Below are 26,333 nucleotides of genomic sequence, written 5' to 3'. Positions count from 1 at the left end.
CAGCCTGTTCATTATCAAAATAAATTATACAGTCAACCAAACATATAAAAAGTTACACTGCTCAATTTAAATAGTCCATAGTACAATCCGTGCCGTTCAGCGTGAGCTCCAGCCCACTGTGGCACATTTTTGCTTATGATGATTTTTTTTTCCATTGATATTGGAACGCGAGTGAAGTACAAAGCCGAGTTTACATAATGAATAACAGTTTAGCATCCAAATGCATAGCAAATATGGAAACACTTGGATTCGTGCCAAAAGAGAGGTAGGTGTGAGCCCAATGCTGGTTACTTTCACTACACTGGTTACTGACAATTAAAACAAAAATCGGGCTTGTGTATTCATGACAAAAATTACTAATTTATTTGTTCAGAAACGGATGTAGGCTAACTTAAAATGTTATTTGTGTATTGTATTTTTCAGTAGGCTATATAATACATCAAAACTACAAGCTTCATATTTGTGTTTTTCCCATTTTTATCCATTGCAAACAGATAAAATGTAGGTCAAACCTTGTGATGGTGTAAAATGCTATTTTTAACCAGATCCTTGATCATTTCTCATTTCAGCATATTTTAGGGCAAATTGTTTTATGTCTCTTGAAAATATGAAATATTGGAGGATGAGGCAGTTAAAAAATGTACTGGACCCAAAAGTGCTGTCATGAGAGGAAGTCATGAGAGCCAAGCAGCAAAACACACACACACACACACACACACACACACACACACACACACACACACACATGTTTGTTTTTGTGAATTGTGGGGACTTTCCATAGACTTCAATGCATTTTACACTGAACAAACTGTACATTCTATCCCCCTACCCTGCCCCTACCCCTAAACCTAACCCTCACAGGAAACTGTGCAAACTTTTACTTTTTCACAAAAACTCATTCTATATGATTTATAAACCCATTTACATTGTGGGGACCGCTGGCTGGTCCCCACGATGTAGGTGAACTCAGGTTTATATTACATCATGGGGACATTTGGTCCCCACAATGTAATATAAACAAAAGCACACACACACACACACACACACACACACACACACACACACACACACACACACACACACACACACACACACACACATGTTTGTTTTTGTGAATTGTGGGGACTTTCCATAGACTTCAATGCATTTTACACTGAACAAACTGTACATTCTATCCCCCTACCCTGCCCCTACCCCTAAACCTAACCCTCACAGGAAACTGTGCAAACTTTTACTTTTTCACAAAAACTCATTCTATATGATTTATAAACCCATTTACATTGTGGGGACCGCTGGCTGGTCCCCACGATGTAGGTGAACTCAGGTTTATATTACATCATGGGGACATTTGGTCCCCACAATGTAATATAAACAAAAGCACACACACACACACACACACACACACACACACACACACACACACACACACACACACACACACACACACACACACACACACACACACACACACACACACACACACACACACACAAACTGTTTTCTATTTGAACAAATGTTAAAATATAATTTATTCCTATGATGGCAAAGCTGAATTTTCAGCATCGTTACTCCAGTCTTCGGTGATTCTTCTCATGATCCTTCAGAAATAATTTTAATATGCTAAATTGCTGCTCAAGAAACATTTTATTATTACTTATGTTGAAAACATCTGAGCTGCATAATTTTTTTTGTGGAAACCATGATACATTTTTTTTTAATAGAAAGTTCAAAAGAACAGCATTTATTTTTAACATTATAATGTCTTTAGGGTCACTTTTTTATCAATTTAATCCATCCTTGCCTAATAAAATTTGTCCTATAAATATAGTTACATCTTAATGATAGAGCATTTTCAGGTGAACTGCCCATTTAATATATATACTTTACTGACCTAAAACTTTTAAATGGTAATGTAAATATATATTTAAAATGAGCAAAAATAATTCACAAAATCATGGTAAAAAAAAGGAATGATACAATCTACTGGCTTCAGTCACTGTTTGAGCTCATGTTGTCAAATGTGCCCATCCTCACATCACACATCCCTGCATCCACACCAGTAACGGCAGTGCATCAAACACTGAAGAATTTGCTGCCTGAGCTGACAGCCACACTGTCAGAATCTAGATTTATTTAGGCTCAGTTGCAATGGCCTTGCAAAGCGGGAGTCCACACACTAAGGCTGTCAATCTACCATCAGTTAATAAAATCTGCTCAGTCCAGTCCGGCTCTAGACAGGAAGTGATTACAGAATTGATGTCAAGGGAAAAACAGCAGTACATAATTGTTTTTTGTTTTGTTTTTTTTCTCCTAAGCCCCAGTGGGCTTCCCAATGCCAGTATGATTATGAAGAGTAATATTTGTAAGTCATCTCCACCGGTAAATGCTTCATTTGAGGGTAAAGTGGATCAATGCAGGCTGAACATTGTGAATAAGTACCGTGCTCCTGTGAGGTGTATCACACACCTGCATCCCCAAACACCTGCTCATGCTGGCATATTTTCTGAAATGAGAGAGAACAGCATCCACTCTGTTTAAATGAGAATGGATGCTTTGCTCTGTTGTTTTTCATTATTTCAGGATTAAATGTCATTTTTCTCCAGTTGATGTGGCATGGCAAGCACACGAGCAGCTAAAATGTGATCTAGTAGAGGCACTGAAGAACGCATAGGCAGACAGATTTGGCTTTTCACAAGCTCATAATCAATGTTTATATGTGAATAAAAGCCTAAATTAAATATTTTCGTCATAGAAAGTGATCGAGTGTCTTCAGAAAATTTGGACTAAACCACTCAATTCATATAAAGCAGTTTTATGATCTCTTTATGAACTTTTCTGAATCGTCAAAGTCACAGTCACATAGCTGTCTATGGAGGGACGGAAAGCTCTCAGATTTCATCAAAAAGATCTTGATTTGTGTTGAACGAAAGTCTTGATGAACGAAAGTCTTATGGGTTTGGAATGACATGAGGGTGAGTAATTAATGACAGAAAGTTCATTTTTGGGTGAACTAAGACTTTTACCCTTAAATGCATACCTCAGGTATTTATCGACCCGGGACACCATTCACTACCCCTTTTTTCATTAATTTTTCCTTTTAACTTTGAAAGACCTTCTTAGTATTCCTCAACCAATTCATTATAAAGAATATAACAAGAAAAAAAATAAATAAATAAAATTATAAAAGAATGCCATTTTCCTATTCATTTTTTGTAAAAATTGTATAGGGTCGCTAACGACCCGAGGTGTGTATCAGTGTACGTATATTTTTTCTGCACAACAATAATTGAATGTTTGATGACGGAATAAGCACAATTCACCTTTATTCCACAAGGTGTCAATGTCTGATACACTATGATGAAGTGACGTTTCATTGAGACATTAAACGAAAGAATAGGCAAAACATGAAATGGCTCAGCGATTTACTGCAGAGCAAGTACTGAATGCAATCAAATATGAGTGTCACTGTCACTTGATGGAGGATCTGGTGAAGCTATAAGCGATCAAAATATTGATTTAGAAGATGTTGAAATGCTGAATGTACTGGGAAATGAGTTCTGACAGGATGATGATGACATAAAACATCTACTCAAAATGAACCAAGCTCCAAAAGGTGACAAAATATGCTTTATTTTATTCTTCTGTAATGGTTATTCTAATATTAGAGAAGATTTATATTATAGCGACAGGTGGAGATCCATCCGTTTTAGATATAGATGCAGAACGCAAACTTCTGGAGGGCACATAAGTCTGAAGTAGTGAGTTAAGGTATAGTGGTGCAGAGCCAGTGGTTGTCTTGTAGGCAAACATTAGAGCCTTGAATTGGATGCAAGCGGCTATTGGCAGCCAATGCAAACTGATGGAGAGAGGTGTGATGTGCGCTCTCTTCGAGTTGTTAAAGAGCACTCTTACTGCTGCATTCTGGATCAGTTGTAGAGGCTTGATGCCAAGAGAGCATTACAGAAGTCCAGTCAGGATAGAACAAGAGCTTGGACAAGAATTTGTGTGGAATGATCCGAGCTCCAAGATGGGTTAGATGGGTTTGTTTGGATATTGTGGGGATCTGTGATATCACACAGGCAAATATATTTGCATTTTACAGCCACTAGAGCAAGACGTCAACAAATTGTTATACATCATTGCATTATATGCCCCATCCACTTTTGATTTTTTTTAATTTCTCGCGAGAAATTACAATTGTAATAATTAAATATTCACAAAGTTCTCACCAAAGCTCGCCTTATTTTGTTGTAGATCATTAAACCGTTATACTGTCTCAGAAGTCTGTCCAAAACAGTTTTGTGAGGTATCTTTGTACGCTGCCTGCAAAGTCATTGTCTGACAGAGGCAACAAGTCAGCTGCCTAAGCTGATAAAATTTACAGATGCCCATTCAATTTCTTATGTACTCCACAGGCTTGAGTCTGCTGACAACAGGACAACCTATGCAGTTAAGGCCCATTCACACCAACAACGATAACTATAAAGATAACTAAAAAAGACAATTATATTAGCATCCACACCAATGCTCAATAAAGTTCTGTTTATTATAAGCACTTGCTGCAGTTCTGTGATTAGTAATTATCTCTTTCCTTGCCATTGACATAATTTCCCAAAATTTATGACACAAGACTTTCCGCCACTGACTAGTTTTTCCGGCAATCCACTGTTATAAAGTAGGGGGGCACTGTTATGTGTTGTTCACAAGCTGTTTTACTGTATCTTTCAACATACCTTCTGATGTTCATGCATGTTTTTTCAACCTTGTATAAAAATGAAAGCGATTTCTTGCGCTCCGCGCTGAAACTTGAAATGAGGCGCTACAGCGATCTGTCACGTCACATTTAAGAGCATCAAAATGGCATTTATTGTTTGAATTTTTTGATACAATTGACAGAATTTGAAAGCTGAGACATTGTTTCTTTTTAGAAACAAATATGAAAATAATTGCTTTTATCGGCCGATACCGATCATTGGCTGATACATCAGTGCATCTATAATAATTTATTTTCCTTATTGTACCTACTAAGGAAACATCTCAGTCTTCAATTTGCTATTACTTAATAAATATTGTATCCATATTAATAATACCTGAAGTGTTAAAATAATAAAGTACCGAGTGCCACATTTGATATTTCCCAAATGAACCCTTGGAATGAATCTTTGATTTGATGTTTATTACATTTCTCCTTTCTAAATTCCCTTTCTCCTTGTATTTTAATAGATGTCTCCTAAATCGTATGTTTAAGTCCTGATTAAAAAAAGTAATCATTTTTAATAACACATCCTCATTACATTTGTTTAGTAACTAAAAAGAGCTCCAGCTTTTTAAATAAGTGGCTCCATTGGGATCCTGACACATGCTGGATCTAGCTGTCTTTAATTTCCGGCCTTTCCCAGATCACCCTATTTGTCTGTATTAATTACTCAGAGTGATAAAGACCATGTCTTAATGAAACTGACAGCACTGGGACAATGTGGTCTATATGCTGCTGGTATTTGCAGAAATCAATCTTGAAATGTGTGCAGGTCTATTATACAGTTGCTTGTCTTTTAATCACAAAGGTGTCAAGATGTTAACAGTTTAATATGCAAGATAAATGCACATAATCCACATGATGCATGGCATTATCTACACCAATATACAAGATAAATGCACCTGATCCACATGATGCATGAAATTATCTACACCATAGCCTGATATTATGCACCTTTAATGAACAGATTTATAAGGTGCATACTATTTATATAGGAATAATGCATTGCTCAATTTCCTGCAACTGCTTTGTTCATCATTTATTGTAAAATGCATTAAATGGTATTCAAATGATAACAAATGTTATCCAGCGATAACTAATGTTAACAAATGAGACCTTATTGTAAAGTATAATGAGTACTTTTTTTCTTTTTTTTAAGTATGCTAAAGTGTACTTCTTTTTCACAAGGGAACCCTTAAATTCTCTCAAAATATTACTCTATTAAAGAGTCCTAATTACAGGTCTCACAAACTTTAGAGAAAATATTCCTTACTGTGACGATGAGGCCTTTTTCTTGGAAGTATTTGACCAGGGGGATGGCATTCTGTTTGAAATTAGTCAAGCGTCGATCGATAGCTTTAGGGTTGTCATCTGGGCGACCCTGCTGCTCCTCACGCTTCTCCAGACGCTCCTTCAGACGCTGGTTGGAGCAGGCCAGAAACACCACCAGGTCTGGAGTACAGATCTACAGAGACAGAACATGAGTGTCTATTAACTAGTAATGTCTCAGTTCAAGTTGATATTCATGGGTTCATTCACCTTCTGGAGGTCAAGTTCAAAGTGACTTGTAGCTACAGTGATCTGCAAATACATTAAGTGCCACTCTGTGGTTATACATCTAACGAATCTTCAAGTAAGATCTAAGATGAGTTTTTGGCCCTTCATATTATAATGAATGAGATTGGATGTGGACGAGAGGCAAATAAGCATACATCAGATGTCTTAGTTGTAACATTCATATGCAAAACCATAGGAAATGCTCAGCATTTTGTATGACTGAGGTTTTACACAAATCTTATTTTACATTGTAGGCTTTATAGTGCACAACAATATTGTTCAGTTGCAAAAAAAATCTGCTAGTGAAAGTAAAACATAGAGTTGGTTGCTATGGTTACTGACAAAATCTAAGTCTTGTGATAACAGAGCTAGTTGCATTGATGTTATACATATCATATTGAATATATGCATGTCAGCCGTTTAAACTATGCTAATGTACAGCATGGCTGAAAGAGTGCAATTTCATGTGTAACATGTCCAAGGCCTTAATTTTATCTTCACAAATAGCATGTCAAGCGTCACATTTATTGAGTGTTTCCTTGCTTGTCATGCCACTAATTAAAAACTGGGAATATTAAAAAACAATACACTGAATGCTTTAATTAAAACCTTGGACTTTTTATTTTTTGTCCAAACTGGCAGCAGGCCTACACTGAGTTCATGTATATGAAGTCTTAACAAAATAATGACTTCAAAGGGCAGATATTTGATCTGAAATGTTAAGTCATATTCTTAACCAGTCGCCTGCTAGAAAGCCTTTTGGGAATGTGTACTTAATTAGTCACTAGAGAGAGAGAGAAAGACTACAAATGTCAGTTCACAAAACAGAAAAGCATGATGATTATCTCAACAGAAGCATGGCAGGCAAAATGTCAGTGAAAGCTAAGACACTGAAATGTTTTTTTGCCATTTAAACTAAAAATGCTCCTGCCATTCACTCCAAACTTATCTTTAAAAAGGGACAGATCAGGATATACCAGAGGTCACATCATCAGTAAAGGTCAACTGATTTGATAACTAATGTGGTTAGTTATCAAACTAACCCCACCTTCAAAACTGAAAACTTTCCACTTAATGAAATGTGTAAATATTATAAATTATAATGTAAATTATAATACTTTAAAAATTTGCTTTGCAGCTTTGTTGGTTTTTCACCTAAACTCTGTGTGTGTGTGTGTGTGTGTGTGTGTGTGTGTGTGTGTGTGTGTGTGTGTGTGTGTGTGTGTGTGTGTGTGTGTGTGTGTGTGTGTGTGTGTGTGTGTGTGTGTGTTGGTTGCATCCGTGGAACATGGTTATCAGAATATCTAAGCTGCTCTTGTCCATAAAACCAAAGCTAATAATCATCCCATTTAAATGTGGAAATTTACAAAATGTTTGAATTTTTAACAAATATTTTATATGATAAATAATATTATTTATATAAAATAATTCAGAAATATTTTATATTATGCACTATTTCTATGTCACTTTTCACATCTGTGTCACTGAGCATGTGAACTCCATGTACAAAAGGTTTTTATACAAACTTTATGCAAAACCAAAAAGTACAGATGTTCTGGATTCCTTTGAAGCACATACATTTCATCCTGAATCTCAATTCATAAAACAGCGCAAGCTAAACAGAAAGAAGCTGGATGAGGTCTCATGGGATGCCGTGAACTGAAGATAAAAATATCTCTGTCCCTTTGGGTTGTCAGAAAAATTGTTTTAAAGGGTATTACACCTAGAAGAACCCTCAGAGCCCCCGTCATTTATACCTCCCGATGTGTAATACACATGACAGACTGCCAATCTATCTAACCATGATCAAAACCCTCTGAGAAATGCTCCTGTCCCGCTTTTCTCACTTGTCTCTCTGCAGAATTAGCCTTTTTCTTATCTTCAATATTAATAGTGTTCTGCTTTTATCTTCTAGTTTCCATTTGTTTTTTACCGCCTTAATTATTCCAGTCAGTCATTATCATGTTTCTGTAAATTCCATTCCTTTTTTTTTATTAATGTGTTAGATTGTAAAGAATAGTGCCCAAAAAACAAACAAACAAACAAACAAACAAAAAAATTCTGTATTTTCTCACCCTCATGAATCTTTCCTCTCAGATTTTATTTATTTTGAACTACTCCTTTAAGTAAACAGAGCTGAGATCTTGCTAATTCCTGTCAGCATTTCGCCCTCAGTCAAAGCTCTGTGCTACATGCCAACTGCACTCAGAAAACAGCTTGTTCAAACAACCTCAAGCTTGTAATGCCACATTAGCAAAGGCCCTTTAAGGCCGAAAAGAAAGGAACACATTACGATCACATAGTATTTTATTAATGTGACAGTAAACACCACCAAAACAACACACAAAGTCAACAGAAAAACTCTGAAAAATTTTTTTGTTTAGAAAAGTATCAGTAGTATAATTAGTATGTAATGAGCTAAACCAGTCCACAATGTCACACAAATGAAGACATTTTGAAAAATACCTCCAGTGTTGTTTTGGACCCCATTGACTTTCACTGTATAGACCTAACGGTTCAAACTTTTTTTTTTTTTTTTTTTTTAAATATCTCTTTTGTGTTTCACAGAGGAAACAATGTAATACAGATTTAGCAAAACATGAGGGTGAGCAGTGGTGGTCTTTAGCAAAGTAATTTACATTTTTCAAGTATATGTACTTTATCAGAGTATATTTATTTTCCAAAATGTTTAAGTTTACTTCACTACATTCCAAAGCATAATGTACGTTTTATTTCACTGCATTTCATAAAAAAATCGCTTCTTATTTTTAACTGAAGAAATCAATTCCCACTCCGAAATGTAATTGCAATTGTTTTAAATGAACCTGTTGAATTGGTTTGATTTAATGAGACATTTGGATAATTAATAGGAATAACCTCTACACAGCCCATGAGTCAGCGCTCCCAAGTCCGGTGGTCCCAGCTTTAGCCCAGAGTTCTTTCCCATGTCCTCAATGCTCCCAGTGATGGCAGCCGCCATTTTGTCCCGGCATACACACTTCCCCTGAAGCAATGGCATTTGCCAAGGCCCTGTTGGCTCTGTTATGGCCAAGTAGGCCATCTCTGAACTCTCAGTGCTCCTTGCCACCATCACAGAGTCTGTCTATTGACTCACTGTGCTCCATGCCACAGCCATGGAGGCAGTCCACAAAGTCATTGTGCCCATGCCATGGCCTCAGAGGCCATCAACAAACTCTCTATGCTCCATGTCATGGACAAAGAAGCCATCCATGCACTTTCTGTGCTCCCTGTCATGGAAACAAATCCTCCATTGTGGACTCCTGATGCCCAGTGGTCTTATGCTCTGCTGAGGCGGTCATCTCCTCTGCCAGCTCCGCCCTGGTGCTATCCGTCTCCAACACATCCACATGATCCTCCATGGCATTGTCCTCTGCTCCACGTTCCAGGCCCGCCTCTGCTCCACAGTCCAGGCCTGCCTCTGCACCATGATCCAGACCCGCATCTGTAGCACAGTCTAGGCCTGCCTTTGCTCCACGTTCCAGGCCAGCCTCTTCTCTATGGTCCAGGCCCGCATCTGCTCCAGGATCCATGGTCTTGTTCCCTGCTTTGAGGTCCAGGTCTGCCACCACTTCTTGGTCCAGGTCTGCTGCCATGCCATGATCCAGGCCCTTATATGACACCCTTTTACGGAATAGTCACTCTACTGTAATGCTCAGCACATATATGGATTTGGATGAGTCAGCTCATGCCACTTTCTCAGGACTGACATACTGGAATAATCTTTAGCTGACATTTGAACAGGCTGGGGAGACAGTGTCTCTCAGCTTTGCTCACAGTGGAGATATTTGGTAATCCTGTAATGATCGCTGTTAAAGCTGTGGTCTGATCCCTTCTCTTTCTGTGCTCATCTCATAATTGGGTTTTAAATCCCTTCATTGCTGCTGCTCATCTCTATTCTGTGAGAGTCAAAGCTAATTCAGTTACTGAGGTTAGCTGTGGTGACACTGTTATTGGTTGCCTGGTCACCGAACACAGTCACACAACACACAGTCTAGGGCCTGTTCAAACCTTTATCCCTCAAACACACAATAAAAAGACTCTTTGTTATTCATATCATCTCCTGTATTGGTAAATGAGTTTCTGTCTTCTATGATCTGGCTTGATTGTATTCTATGCTTTCATTGAATCTAAGCTAATCTCACACCCTCCATATTTGTTCCATGAGGATCCCGCTTTTTTTGTTTGTTTTTTTGCCATCGGAATCAAATGAAAGCCTGTTTTTTTTTTTATGCCGTCAATTGCTACGTTCACATTTTATTTTGTGAGATATATATATATATATATATATATATATATATATATATATATATATATATATATATATATATATATATATATATATATATATATATATATATATATATATATATTGAATACTGTGGGCCGACTACTGTCTGCTCCCCAGAAGGATTGCGAGGTGCAGCCTAGCACACAAAAATCAAGATTTTTTTATTTTTTTTTGGCATGTCTTCACTCATAAATTCTCTCACTGACTGTGCCTGCACCTCTAGGAAAAGGCGGAGAGAGAGAGAGAGAGAATAAGGATGCTCATAGGGCAGAATCTATGCTTGAATCTGGGCCCCCTTTAAAACGTGACAGCCAGCAGACAGAAAGTAAAATAATTAATGGAACAGTAAAGCCAGACATCACTAAACATTTACTTTGATGGTAATATACAAGAATGTGCCATATGTGAGCTTGTATCATGTAAAAATACCAGTGATAGAAATGAACTTTTCCATTAGGAGGTGATATTTTCCCCCTTAAACTGATTTCCATGCAGGGCATCATCTTTTGTGTCAAATTGAATCAAGTTTTGGCAATTGCAATAATAAGACACTTTAACACTTTCACCAATCAAATAAAATCAGTAATAACAAAATCCATCTTTGCATTGCAGTGGTGACAGAAGCAGAATCTGAAGTGCCATTTAGTCTGCATTCAATCAGACTGTTTGATGCTGCAAAGAGGTGCCATAGATACATTTACATTGCAATAACATTGCAGATTAATAATGTTATGAGAATGATTTTGTAAGTATTACATTTTAAATACAGAAATAGGAAATTATTGAGAAAAAAAGAAAAAAAAAAAGAAAACTGAAGCTAAACTTTAGTTAAAACCTGCTGATTATTTTGGGAAAAGAGCAAGTGACTGTGTTTATGGGTCAATAATTCACTTAACTGATTCATTCAACATGGCGGATTTACTCACGATCAAAGCAAGTGAATGTCTTTTTGAATGGGTCATTGAATAATAATAAAACCAATTAATTCAAAAAACATTAATTCAGTCATAAAACACTAGTGTGTCATTTAGAGATGCTCAACAGTTCTGTTGTGGCTTTAGTTGAACTATCTTTGTTGACAAAACTGACCATATTATGTTTAATAGTATAATAGTTACTTCGTATTAACATCTTGTTTATTGTATAAAATCAATAATCACATTTACAATAGTGCTGATATTCAAGAAAAACATCACTTTTTCACATGTGACAATGCTTAACAATATAATACAACCTGGATTCCGGAAAAGTTGTGACATTTTTTTTTAATAAAATGAAAACTAAAAGACTTTCAAATAACATGAGCCAATATTTTATTCACAATAGAACATAGATAACATAAATGAGAAATTTTACAATTGTATGCACAAAATGAGCTCATCTCAAATTTGATGCCTGCTACAGATCTCAAAATAGTGGGGACGGGGGGCATGTTTAATATGGTGTAGCATCTCCTCTTCTTTTCAAAACAGTCTATAGGTGAAAGATCTGGGGCCTCATGTATCAACTTTGCGTACGCACAAAAACTTTGCGTACGCCAGCTTTCACGCTCACGGTCGGATGTACTAACACTGAAATTAACGCGAGAATGTGCGTTTCTCCACGCCAATTTCATGTCTGGCGTACGTACATTTCTCATTGTTTTTGTCCGTTGGCGACTCTTACAGGCAATGAAGGGAAGTTGCAAACATTACACAATGAATTGTTCTACAAGTCTATCGCACCCACCACCTGTGGGAAGCATTGCTATTAATTTGCAATTTATAAAATAATTGACATATATTGTCACACAAGCCTTATGGGAATATTCTATCAATTATGCAATTAAGTAAGAACATATAAAAGCATGTGCAAATTGATACAACCCTTAGTCTATGGCAATGGCAGCTTTGGCCTTATTAGAGGATATTGCTAATGGCAGAATCCGAAGAGAACGAGTTTTTAGGGACCACAATGATTTTCTGGCCCAGGATGATGACTGGCTTATCAGCCGTTTCAGATTTCCAAGGGCTATCCTCTTGGAACTCTGTGCTGAGTTGGGTCCGAATCTAGAGAGAGAGACAGCGAGGAGCCACGCAATACCCGTTCCCTTACAGGTGCTGACAACACTTGGTTTCCTTGCAACTGGTTCTTTCCAAAGGGAACTGGCAGACCGCTCAGGAATAAACCAGTCGTCTTTGAGCCGCGCAATGCCAGCTGTATGGGACGGGATCATCGGCATGTCTACCAGGTATATAAGGTTCCCATATGATGCAGTTGACCAGCCAAACATTAAAACGCAATTTGCAGCGATAGCCGGTTTCCCTAATGTAATCGGAGCGATCGACTGCACACACATTGCTATAAAGGCGCCATCTGAAGATGAATTTGCATATGTGAATCGGAAACATTTCCATTCAATAAATGTGCAGATAATATGTGATGCACAAATGCGCCTAACAAATATTGTGGCAAGGTGGCCTGGGTCAACCCATGATTCATACATCCTAACCAACAGCATGGTTGGGATGAGGCTCCAAGCTGGCAGGGTGCGCGATGGGTGGCTTCTTGGTGAGTGATGCATTTAAAGTTATGGTTCTATCTAATAGTACTTTTTTATTTTTATTTATTTGCATTTAATTATTCAACAACCCTTCAGGAGACCGCGGTTATCCACTAAAGACGTGGCTGTTAACCCCCCTCACCAACCCACAAACTGACCGAGAGTGCAGATACAATGATGCCCATTCTCGCACTCGGTCAGTTGTAGAGCGGGCGATTGGGCAGCTGAAATGTCGGTGGCGCTGCCTTGACAGGACTGGGGGGATGCTGTTATACCGCCCTGACAAGGTATGCCGCATTGTGCTGGCCTGTGTTGTGCTGCACAATGTTGCGCACAGGCATGGCATACCACTTGGTGAGGTGGCAGCACCGCCAGATGACCCTGACCCAGGACCAATGTATGTGCAGCCCAACCAACAAGCCATTCAGGCCCGTCAACATGTGATTGCGACAATATAAATGGTAACTGGAGACGAAGTTCATTTTTTGACCAATTCCTTTAATGAGTGGCTTATGTCTGTGAGTGCGTCAGTGATATTTTTCAGGTGACTGTTAATTTCTCCAATGGCCATAACGATTTGCTGTTGTGACTCCAGAACTGCATGCGTCAAGACGCGGCCAGACGGACGGGCCTCAGCACTGGGGGGAGCACCGGAAACTCCAGAAACACTGGAGACGCTGGCCACAGTGGGCGCTGGCTGCTCAGGAGGGGCGGATTCCGATTGCGTGCCAGTGGATGTTCCGGCTGTTGCACCATATGAGTCTAAATAAACACAGGCACATGTTAACGGTGATTTGAGTCTGTTCCTTATTAATGGGTACACGCATTTGCCATAAATGCAATGGATACGTAAAATCTCTGGTGTACTTTTGGTCCGCTACATTGCATGCATTTGAAAATTAAATTGTTAAGGTATTTGTACCAAAGTAAAAACAAATGGAAATTGGTTACCTTCGTGGCAGTCCTGCAGTAAATCCGAGTCTCCCACAGCAGCAGATACTACTCCAGAGAGTAAAGTGTCACCTATAATAGAGGCAACTCTCTGCTCAAAGGGTGTAAGTTCATCGACCCCTTTACCACCACCTGTTCTGCCCACACTTTGTCGGTGCGCAGCAGTTCTCCGTTTAACGTCCACCTTTATATCAGACCATTTCTTTTTAAGATCATTTACAGTGCGACTTTCAGATCCCACCGCATTGACGGCATCAGCCAAACTCTCCCACTCATATTTTTTCCTTTTGTTATTAATTCCGGAGGACAAAGATCCAAATAAAATATTTTTTCTCGTTTCTACCTCTGATAGTAGCACCTCCAATTCACTTTCTGTAAAGTTTCGTTTCTTGCCGCTTGCTTTAGCCATTTTCTTACTACTTTCTTTTGCCCAAGTGGACTCATTAACATATTTAAATAGATTTAATTAAGGGAGGAGACTGGGTGGGGTGTTGTGCTCGTGCATGTGCGCTCAATTTTTACGTTAATTGGGATGTACAAAGAGAATATGCGTGGGATTTTTCGTACGCAGAGATTCATACATCTGGGTTTTTTTGTGCGTACGCACATTTTCAGCTTTGTCCGTACGCAATGTTTTAGAATGAATTCAACGCAAGTCTTTGTACATGAGGCCCCTGGACTGCAGGCTGGCCAATTCAGGACCAAGACTCTTCTACGACGAAGCCACGCTGTTGTAATAGCTGCAGTATGTGGTTTTGTATTGTCCTGCTGAAATACACAAGGCCTTCCCTGAAATAGACGTCATCTGGAAACCTTTATATTCCTCTCAGCATTCATAGTGCCTTCCAAAACATGCAAGCTGCCCATACCATATGCACTTATGCACCCCCATACCATCAGAGATGCTGGCTTTTGAACAGATGCTGATAACACGCTGGAAAGTCTCCCTTCTCTTTAGCCCGGAGGACATGGCGTCCGTGATTTCCAACAAGAATGTCAAATTTGGACTCGTCTGACCATAGAACACTTTTCCACTTTGAAAAAGTCCATTTTAAATGAGCCTTGGCCCACAGGACATGACGGCGCTTCTGGACCATGTTCACATATGGCTTCCTTTATGCATGATAGAGCTTTAGTTGGCATCTGCAGATGGCACGACAGATTGTGTTTGCCAACAGTGGTTTCTGGAAGTATTCCTGGACCCATTTAGTGATGTTATTGACACAATCATGCCAATGAGTGATGCAATGTCGTCTGAGGGCCCAAAGACCACGGGCATCCAATAAAGGTCTTTGGCATTGTCCCTTATGCACAGAGATTTCTCCAGTGTCTCTGAATCTTTTGATGATGTTATGCACTGTAGATGATGAGATTTACCACGCCTTTGCAATTTGACGTTGAGGAACATTGTTTTCCACAATCTTTTTCCACACTCTTTCACAGATTGGAGAGCCTCTGCCCATCTTTACTTCTGAGAGACTCTGCCTCTCTAAGACATCCCTTTTACACCTGTAGCAGGCATCAAATTTGAAATGAGCTCATTTAGTAGATAAAAGTGTACAATTTCTCCATTTAAACATTTATGTTATCTATGTTCTATTGTGAATAAAATACTGGCTCATGTGATTTGAAAGTCTTTTAGTTTTCATTTTATTCAAATTTAAAAAAATGTCCCAACTTTTCTGGAATTCGGGTGGTACAAAAAATATATTAATTTTTATTAATTTTGGTGGCATTTTTTACTTAAATCACCATTAATTTCTGACACAAAAAAAAAAGTGAGAAATATTTTTTTCCCCCCATCAGCCATTAATTATTTTTATTCAATTTAATCATTTTTATTAATCAAATTAAATAGAATTTGTGCACTTTTTAGCTTAAGGGTCTATTTCTAATTCATTTGACTTGACTGAAAAAGTCCATTCAAATCTGTGGTGTAACCTAATGTGATTGTAATGCGTAGTTCTATGTCTGTTTTAGTGAATAAAATCATTTTAGATGTTATAAAACCACTACAAATATAAATACATGTATGTAATGTATATAAAACCACTGTAAAACTATATTTTAGATGCTAGCACAACACACACTTTCACCATGGCATAGTGATAAATTATGTAAATATGTGTTTTTTATCCTAACCAGCTGCAACCATGCAGTAGGTAGGCCTGACCACCATGAAATATAATCGGTCTGAAATTCTACTTTATAACGACACATTATACAACAAATGTCCACTTATTGCCTGGTGATTGTGATGTCACACATCATTTTCACATGGAAACGAGACTGGTTAGGACACAGTGTTACATTTTGTCTGCAACTGAGATTGGCAGATAAGACAATATTTCCCACCGTTGCACAAAAATACCTGCATGCCATTACACGCCGTACCTGCAAAAGGAAGTCAACAGATAATGTGACATCATGAGATCATTTCTGAGATAAGCGGTGTTCCGAATCTATTTTCTGGCAAAAACAAGTGTGTTCCTCACAGCTCTCTGCCTACGTTAAAGCATCTCTTAGATAATTGGTGTGAAATGACGAAGGCTGGGAACAAGCATGAGGAATGGAAAGAGAAGGAGAGAGAGACGGAAGCATATCTGATTCTTGGTACTCATTAAATTTCACTGCTCATGTCCACAGACTGAACTCAGTGATCACTTCATTTGCAGCCTGGAAACCACGCTATGTGGCATTTGCAGGTGGTGACTTCCAAATTTTCAAATCTGGACTAGCAATCTCGTGTATTTGTAAAACTTAAAGGTTAATTTGAGACCGACAGCAAGTGCGGTAAGGGGTAAGGGGGGGTTTTGAGTTAGCCGTAATAGCTAATGTACTATTTCCTAAGCCCGCTGTCTTACAGGAAATAGAAAAAAAATGTGAGAGAAAGCTAATTAGCCATGATGAAAAGTGAAGGAATAGGCTGTAATTTAGAGATGAACATGCATTGAGACCTGCAATTGAGAGCTGTTACATGATTTCCTTTTAGAGAAGCTAAACATTAAAAAAGAAGAAGGATGACATTAGCTTCTTTTTGACAGGTTTATAGACATTAATATACGCCTGTCACTGTTCAAGTCACATCTCTTGAAGGTTGTCAAGTGGTTCCTGTCAGAAACATCAAAAATAGAGAGTTTCAAGTATACATTTGAGATCTGACGTGTGTTACACGTACAAGTCACTCATATAGATGTGAATCAACAGGGTGTGAAATATTAACTCTCAACCCATTCTCAAATCGCAGATTGACAAATCTTAATGTTTTGTCAAAGCTAGAGATCTGTCTGTGATCACTCCCCATTAAAGCAAACCTTTGTGAAAAAGAAGTACATTTAATTGTATTGGATGTGCACTTGTAGCGTACTTCTAATCTTAAGTATATTTTTAAAATCTGTACTTGCAGATAATATAATATTAACTAAATAAAATGCCACTTGTGTGTATTCTTTCATGACTATGTTTCTTAACAAAATTAAGTACACTTTTAAAAAGTGCACTTTGTAATAGTTTCAAATTAAAAGCTTTACTTCAAAGCATGGGTGAAAATTTCATCTAACAGTTGGGGGGACAATAAATTAAAAATGTAATTTATTGCCCCCCCAAGGGGACACAAATAATACAACTCAAAATGTTTCTAAACTTAAAATGCATTTTTTTGCCCCGTTTGCATTTGTATTGTTTTACTACTTACACAGTTATTTTAAGTATATATCATTAAAATCTTTGATGGGGTAGGTCATTGTAAATAATATGCAATTAAGTGTCCGAAACATTACATTCAGTTTGCACTTCTCTTTTTAAAAGTATGCAAAAGTGCAATTCTTTTTCACAGCAGATGTTTGTTTTGTTTTTGTGTTTTCATACTGAGTCTTTTTAAAAGCTAAAGAAAACTTCAGCAGTGTAAAGACAGTGACAACAGTCCTGTCTTTGCAACTGTATCATCCATTTGCACAATTACCCACTCAACTGTGAGAATCAAGTCCATTAGCTACAGTATATGCTGATTCTGACATGTTACATTGGGTCTTCAGTGCTGCCTTGCATTTGAACACACTGCAGACAAGAATGTTGTGACAAGCTCCTGAACATGACTGAAGCATTAGTTAGCAAGTTAGCTTTTCCCAGAGTTACTCATGCTGTAGGCTTCAGTCGTGACAGAATTTGCATTGGAAGTTAATAAATCTGGACTAGATGGCTAACAGTGATTTTCTTCTTCAGTGCAACCAATATATAGGAGGTGTGCTTATTTATACATACAGTATGCTATGTGACCAAGTTTTAAAATTCTAAGATACATTTATACATTTTCAGAATAATGTTTGGCTATGCAAAACTTGTTTCTAACTCACATGTTGCCAATGAGTTGGTATGTTATTACCAATTAGAGTGTTGATAGAATGTTCTATGTGGGTGCTAGGGCATCGGTAGGGGGTTATGGATGGTTTCTAAGGCATTTTATAGGGTGTTATGGGTGATTGCTAGGGCATTGCTAGGGTGTTCTGAATGGTTGCTAGGGTATTGCTAGGGTTTTATGAATAAGGTGTTATATGTGATTGGTAGAATGTTAAGGATGGTAGCTAGAGTATTGCTAGGTTGTTTTTGTCATTGCTACAGTAGGTTGTGTTGTGTGGTTGCTATGGCATTACTAGGGTGTTATTATGAGGAAGGTTTTATATAGGTGGTTGCTAGATTGTTGTGAGTAAAGTTTTATAGGTGGTTGGTAGATTGTTAAGGGTGGTTACTACTTGCTAGAGCATTCTTTTGATAGCGTTGTTCTGTGGTTTATATGGCATTGATATGGTTAGGGCATATCTAGGTTGTTATGAGAAGGGTGTTATAGTTAGTTGTTGTGAGGATGCTTTGTGTGGTTGCTAGGGCATTGCTAGTGTGTTATTACTGGTTGCTACATCATTGCTAAAGTGTTTTGTGTGGTTTCTAGAGTATTGCTTTGGGTGTTCTGTGTGGTTGCTAGGGCATTGCTAGAGTGTTATGGGTGGTCGGTACTGCATTGATAAGGAATTATTGCTAGTTGCTAGGCTGTTGTTATTATTGTTTATTAGGGTATTGCTAATGTATTGCTAAGATGGATGGTTGCTTGGGTGTTCTAGGTCAGATGTCTTCAATCCTACTCCTGAAGGGAGGGGGGGGTAATGCTATTTCATGTATTCTGACTAATTTACACTGTTAAAGAGTTGGATTCTCATGCTCAAAATGGCCAAAGTTTCAAAACACGAGTTCGACATCTGATGAAGTATTTCTGTGTAAAAAATACTCTTCCAAATCCTCATAAATTTTGTGGCCTTTTTTTTGAGTATATGCCTGTGTGACATCATAATGGCAGAATTCCTTGTACGGGCACTCCTCACGGAAAAGTGTGCACGCACACGTCGACCAGACTGAGAGAGCAAGAGCACGCCCATCAACATGCTTTCAGCTTTGCGGAAGTTGTCGGCAGCACTGCGCAGGTCACAGGACTTCATGAAATCAACAATGGCACCAAAGAAGTGTGTTTTTGGTTGTGAGGGAAAGATAACCTTGCTTCCGAGAGAACCCAGCGTTTAAGTGGAGCTGAGAGTTTTGTGCTCACGCATTACATTGATGAGCTCTCGATATTTGTTATTAAAATAACCATAGAAACTGACAGTTGCAATCACTTCTCTATTGGTTAAAATTAATGGAGAATATCTCATGTTTTTCCGTGGCTGCTCAAGCCCTCAATATTTGCGCTTATGGTTTCATAAACAAGGCCCAATTCTACTCTGGATTTACAGATCGTTTGAAACTGAAAGATGGAGCAGCCACAGCAATAATGATCCCGGTCATAAGTCGAAATGCAGGTGGTGAGTAAAACTACTTCAAATGTCTGTTTTGTTGGTAATAGGCACCAAAGTGCATATAATGTAAACAACACGAACATAGTAAATTCATAAATTAATTATTCATCATTCACTATACGCTATATTCATTATAGAGATTCAAAAGTTATCCAGGGATAATGCAATGGTGTATTGTGTTTAAATACATTTGTTTAGCTGACCATTGATAGCTTGCAGACGATCACTACGCAAAAGCTGTGCGTGCTCATCACTCATTAGCTCCACATGACTTGTCTTCGTTTTCGGAAAGACTCAGTACAGCGTTTGTATCTTTTATGAATATGATAAAACTAAAGACTTTTTGGAGCTATGAAGGATGCACTACTACTCAAGATTAACATAAGATTGACAGAAACTGTGTGTGATAGCCCCCCTTTAAGCTCTTCAGGATCACGTGAAAACACACAGGCAGGTGACAGTGGGTCCCCAGGTTCAGTGTCGAAGACCTATGTTCAAGGTCATTGCTAGGGTGTTGTTGGGTGGTTGCTACTTCCTAGGTCATTGTTATTGTGTTCTGAATGCTTGCTATAGCATTGCTAGGGTTTTCTTGGTAGTTGCTAGGATGTGCGAATAATATGCACTCACCTGGTCCTCAAAAGAAAGTGCTTGTCCGACATCTCGAGGGAAGCCATCTATAACTATACCGCTGGCCTCTGGAATCTTCATGATCTTCTGCTTGATCTCAGTTATGGTAGTTTCCTAATGGGAATGAATAAATATACTCAGGTTAAAATAATATGCTTGATCCACAAAGAAAAATACTGCCTAGCAACACTGCAATTTTTTACAGATTGAAACTAAATTTGAAGTAATAAACCTCATTTCTGTAGCAATTTTGTCCTCATAGATCAAGTACCTGCAGGGAAATGTGCTCTGTAATTCTGAGCTATTTTAAAACAGCATACTGAATCAGTTTGGATGAAAGTGGCATGACGTCTCAGATGAGTTGGGCTTCAAAGGAAATCATTTCACAAGAGTATTTTAGAACATTCCTTGAATTTCTTTAAGCATCTTTCTAAAAAGTTTAAATTATTAAATAAAGGACTGTTTTTTTATTATTAGTAGTAGTTTATTTTGTAATAGAAGGGGTAATGCACTTCACAATTAAACTGTATAATCAAAAACCCACACACATCAACTTGGTGACATATCCCATTCTGGGTGATTTCTAGTGTAATTGAGGAGTACTGTAGCATTTTCAGATAATTTTAATGTTTCTAAGCGCCGGAGGGAGAATATATTCAAGCGTGGCAAATCTAATGATGTGGATGGCATAATTTACGACGGAGATCTAATGTCAGTACCAGATTGCTCTAAAAATAAGTATTACATCAGGCATCATTTGTTGCCCAGTATGGAATGTAATTTGCATGACCAAATGCTATTTTTTTTCTATCACTATATGAAGCGATCTAGGCACAGTTCAAAGCAGAGGATAATTTTAGAATACAAGGAGACCGCCAACCACATAATATCGTTATGACACCAAACGTCAATGTCCAAAAAACTGTCTTGCATCACATCCAGATCCAACAGCTGGCCAACCTAATTTGCAAAGCTTTTGTGATTTGATAAAGCTGATGATAAAATGCATATGAGTTCAGAGAATAATGAACAGGAATTCTTATGTTTTGAGGCAAAATCTAACCAGCAGCAATTGTGAACCAGTTGGATCTGCCGCTGTTTTGAAGGCACAGTTTGTCTATCAACAATAGTCTGTAAAAGCAGACAGCTTGAAGTTTCATGGAAATGAACACAGTGAAATGCTTTAAAAGGGTCATGTCATTCAATTTTTTATTATGGAATTTTTCGACCATGATCCACCCTCTCTTTTCATCCATTTACTGAAAGCCATTGGTATCCAATGTTGTTTTAGACCTCACCAGTGTTGGGTAAATTACTCTAAAAAGTAATTAATTAGTATCTACTAATTGCATCTTCAACAGTGTATATAGACTGCTGTACTACATACTCTCTCTAAAAAATATTGCATTACTTATTATTAATTGCTTTCTAAATCCCATATCAACCTCGACCAGTTGAACAATACAAGGTAAGACATGAAACTGCTCTTTTAATTCTTTCAAATAAATAATATGAAATTATTCTTGAACTGACCAAAGTATTTAAAGGGAGAAGGTTATTTTATAAACATACATTTTAACATTAGATGTTACATTTTGACATTAAATCCAGTATTGTTTTATTTTTATTTTTTTTCTATAGTCTATAAAGTGTTTAATGCAATTACATTAGAAGTAACCAATTATTAAATGTATGGGCAAAAGTAGTTGAAACATTGTTCAAAATATTTTTTTTATTATTTATTTATTTTTTTTTTTGTGCAGAAGAAATAACGTCATACAGGTTAGAAACTTTCTGAGCTCCAAAATATTTCATTTACATCATATTTGGGCTGGCAAAGTCCTCTGTTCAGTCTCCTGTTAACATCAAGAATCAACAATTGACATTCAAGTACATGATATGTGTCTGTGTGGCATCAAAGTTTAACAAACTGTATATTTGCAGCTTTGCTACACCATTTACACAGTAAGATTGCCCTGAATTGCTGAATTCATCCACAACTGACCCTGATCACCTGCATAGAGTCTGGGTTTCTTATACAAAGGTGGTGTAATAAACTTTCAAAATCCCAAAAGATCAAGGAAAACGTGATTCATCATAATATGACTTCTTTAAATGGGTGGTGATATACATTTTTAAACTTAAGTGTGATCATCACAAGTTTCCACCTTTGACTTAATTCAAATTAAACAGTAATTTTTTTGAATTGAGAAAGAGAACTTCAAAACAATTTACTCACATTGCTTCTTAAAATGTTTTATTCTTATTTTATTCTTATATACAGATCAGACAGAATGGTCAAGAATTTCATCAAATATATTTTATATATATATATATATATATATATATATATATATATATATATATATATATATATATATATATATATATATATATATATTAGTGGGTACGGAAAGTATTCAGACCCCCTTAAATTTTTCACTCTTTGTTATATTGCAGCCATTTGCTAAAATCATTTACGTTCATTTTTTTTCCTCATTAAATGTACACACAGCACCCCATATTGACAGAAAAACACAGAATTGTTGACATTTTTGCAGATTTATTAAAAAAGAAAAACTGAAATCACATGGTCAGAAGTATTCAGACCCTTTGCTGTGACACTCATATATTTAACTCAGGTGCTGTCCATTTCTTCTGATCATCTTTGAGATGGTTCTACACCTTCATTTGAGTCCAGCTGTGTATGATTATACTGATTGGACTTGATTAGGAGTCCACACACCTGTCTATATAAGACCTTACAGCTCACAGTGCATGTCAGAGCAAATGAGAATCATGAGTCAAAGGAACTGCCTGAAGAGCTCAGAGAAAGAATTGTGGCAAGGCACAGATCTGGCCAAGGTTACAAAAAAATTTCTGCTGCACTTAAGGTTCCTAAGAGCCAGAACCCTTCCTAGAGCTGGCTGTCCGGCCAAACTGAGCTATAGGGGGAGAAGAGCCTTGGTGAGAGAGGTAAAGAAGAACCCAAAGATCACTGTGGCTGAGCTCCAGAGATGCAGTCGGGAAAGTTGTAAAAAGTTGTAGAAAATCAACCATCACTGCAACCCTCCACCAGTGGGGGCTTTATGGCAGAGTGGCCCGACGGAAGCCTCTCCTCTGTGCAAGACACATGGAGGACTCCAAGATGGTGAGAAATAAGATTCCCTGGTCTGATGAGACCAAGATAGAACTTTTTGGCCTTAATTCTAAGCGGTATGTGTGGAGAAAACCAGGCACTGCTCATCACCTGTCCAATACAGTCCCAACAGTGAAGCATGGTGGTGGCAGCATCATGCTGTGGGGGTGTTTTTCAGCTGCAGGGACAGGACGACTGGTTGCAATCGAGGGAAAGATAAATGCGGCCAAGTACAGGGATATCCTGGATGAAAACCTTCTCCAGAGTGCTCAGGACCTCAGACTGGGCAGAAGGTTTACCTTCAAACAAGACAATGACAATGACAATGAGCATGAGCACACAGCTAAAATAACGAAGGAGTGGCTTCACAACAACTCCGTGATTGTTCTTGAATGGCCCAGCCAGAGCCCTGACTTAAACCCAATTGAGCATCTCTGAAGAGACTTAAAAATGGCTGTCCAACGTTTACCATCCAACCTGACAGAACTGGAGAGGATCTGCAAGGATGCCATTTGAGTATCCCCAAATCCAGGTGTGAAAAACTTGTTGCATCTTTCCCAAAAAGACTCATGGCTGTATTAGATCAGAAGGGAGCTTCTACTAAATACTGAGCAAAGGGTCTGAATACTTAGTACCATGTGATATTTCAGTTTTTCTTTTTTAATAAATCTGCAAAAATGTCAACAATTCTGTGTTCTTCTGTTAATATGGGGTGCTGTGTGTACATTAATGAGGAAAAAAATGAACTTAAATGGCTGCAATATAACAAAGAGTGAAACATTTAAGGGGGTCTGAATACTTTCCGTACCCACTGTTTATATATTTATATAAAACCTCCTTTGTAACTTTAGGATCACTCAGAAAAACAGAAAAAACATTTAAGTTTAGGGGCCTTATTTTAAAGATCTAAGCGCATGGTCTACTTATGGTCGCACAGCGCAGGTGCACTTAGGGCGTGTCCGAATCCACTTTTGCTAGTTTAAGGATGGGAAAAATGGTTGGCGTGTCTGGTGCATGGTCTAAAAGTGTTGTCCCTATTCTCTTAATGAGTAATTGGTGTGTTTTGGGCATAACGTGCAATAAACCAATCAGAGTCTCATCTCCCATTCCCTTTAAAAAACAGTTGCGCTCGCGCCATGGCGGATTCGCTATTTACATGGCAGAATTTGCAAGAGGAAAAGGTTTCCGTTGGTCAATGGTGCAGTCTATTTCAGTTGCCTCAAAATAGCAACGCACCAACAATGTGCCTGAACACACCTTGTTTTCAGACCAGCATGCCCATTGGGTGCACAAATGGGTGCAAATGCATTTGCTATTCAAACAACGTGGTGCAGGATGTGAAAATGATAACTGAGTCTGGCTGAAACTAGCAAAAACACTTGCGTCGCGCCTGGCGCCGTATTGCGTCGGGAGTATGATAGGGCACTAGCAGTTATATATATTAATCTTATCATCATTACCTTTTCTGGTATTTAGTAATAATCCCAGAAACACAGAACATTCTCCTAATGTTAGTGTATGCCTCCCACATTGTTTTTTTCAGGAACCAATTCCTAACATTCTAGCAACGTTCTCTTTAGGTTCTATTTTTGCAACCATAAACTTGCAGCAAAGTTTTAAAGCTTTATTTATATAGCCATAAATTAACCTTAATGTTAGGGGAATGCTCTCAAAACCTAAAGAGAACATTCTCTTAAATTCTCTCTTTAATGGCTAATTAACAGAGATGCTAGGATGTCTATTCGGGGAACCAATTGGGATAGTATCTAGAAGATGAATTAGCTACATTTTGTATGCAATTTATGAAGGATAATTCAAAATGTTTTCCATCATTTTGCCAGAGAAATAAGATATCTTTAGAATCATTTAGAAAGAGATGATAACCGAAGTTAGAAATTAAGAAAATGGGAGAAAATAAGTGCCAGAAGAGACGTGAGAGAATATTTGCCACAGTGAATTTCTTTTTCACACTATGAGAGCAGAATAAAAAGAAAAGAAAGTCAAGAACCCACGACACGGCGCTTGGTAAGAAGAGAGGGTCTGATATCAACAGCACATGCATTACAATATTTTACTGATGGCTAAAAATACAATGTCACAGTCTGTCAAAATGATGGATAATAATTATTCATAGCGCAACCTCTGATAGCATCTAACATGATTGCTGCGTATTGCTTTACTGAGACAGTTGCTGACAAATTAGCCATTGCGTAAATGTGTTTGGTCAGACGTTCAGAACAAACTGATTTTGTAGCTTGGTTTCAATACATTTTTGCACAATTTAAGAAGTTATAAGATTTGAAAGAAAGCTTTATCATGATACCCTGAACAGTATATCTGATTTGAGATGTTTCTGCTTATACGTTCCCTTTTACAGTGTGGGAAAAGTCTCTTTTGCTTCCCTAATCCAGGATGTCATTAGTGGAAAGTGGCTTTATTTCTCTGGCTGTGTCAGGAAGCTCAACTCAACCTGTGTCTCAGTACAAAGGTGCATTTAATGCAGCTAAGGATTAAATGACATGGGTTGGTCATTTTATCCCCTAGTCAATAATCTTTGCAGATAGACGGTCCCTTCTAAAAGCGTACAAAGCATTTCTGGAGTTCTTCAGGGAATC

At 37.8% G+C, this 26,333-nt stretch overlaps 2 protein-coding genes across 2 annotated transcripts in view; both read right to left on the bottom strand.

The window, feature by feature from the left end:
* ak5 (adenylate kinase 5) overlaps positions 1-26,333 on the bottom strand; it is a 139,767-nt gene that overhangs the window by 102,320 nt on the left and 11,114 nt on the right. Inside the window, exons 5-6 of the mRNA XM_067362955.1 lie at positions 20,580-20,693; positions 6,030-6,221 (exon numbers count right to left, since the gene is read on the bottom strand). Coding sequence (XP_067219056.1) covers positions 6,030-6,221; positions 20,580-20,693 — 306 coding nt within the window. The remainder of the gene's footprint in view (positions 1-6,029; positions 6,222-20,579; positions 20,694-26,333) is intronic.
* LOC137002972 (nuclear apoptosis-inducing factor 1-like) lies at positions 12,119-15,616 on the bottom strand. The gene is made up of 2 exons (XM_067362956.1): positions 14,116-15,616; positions 12,119-13,926 (listed from the first exon to the last, which is right to left on the bottom strand). Exons 1-2 carry the CDS (start codon positions 14,522-14,524, stop codon positions 13,643-13,645), a joined length of 693 nt encoding a protein of 230 aa, XP_067219057.1. The 5' UTR covers positions 14,525-15,616; the 3' UTR covers positions 12,119-13,642.

The sequence above is a fragment of the Chanodichthys erythropterus genome, chromosome 16 (assembly GCF_024489055.1).
Source record: "Chanodichthys erythropterus isolate Z2021 chromosome 16, ASM2448905v1, whole genome shotgun sequence".
In the NCBI taxonomy this organism is placed as follows: domain Eukaryota; kingdom Metazoa; phylum Chordata; class Actinopteri; order Cypriniformes; family Xenocyprididae; genus Chanodichthys; species Chanodichthys erythropterus.
This window is presented reverse-complemented; position numbering and strand designations above follow the sequence as displayed.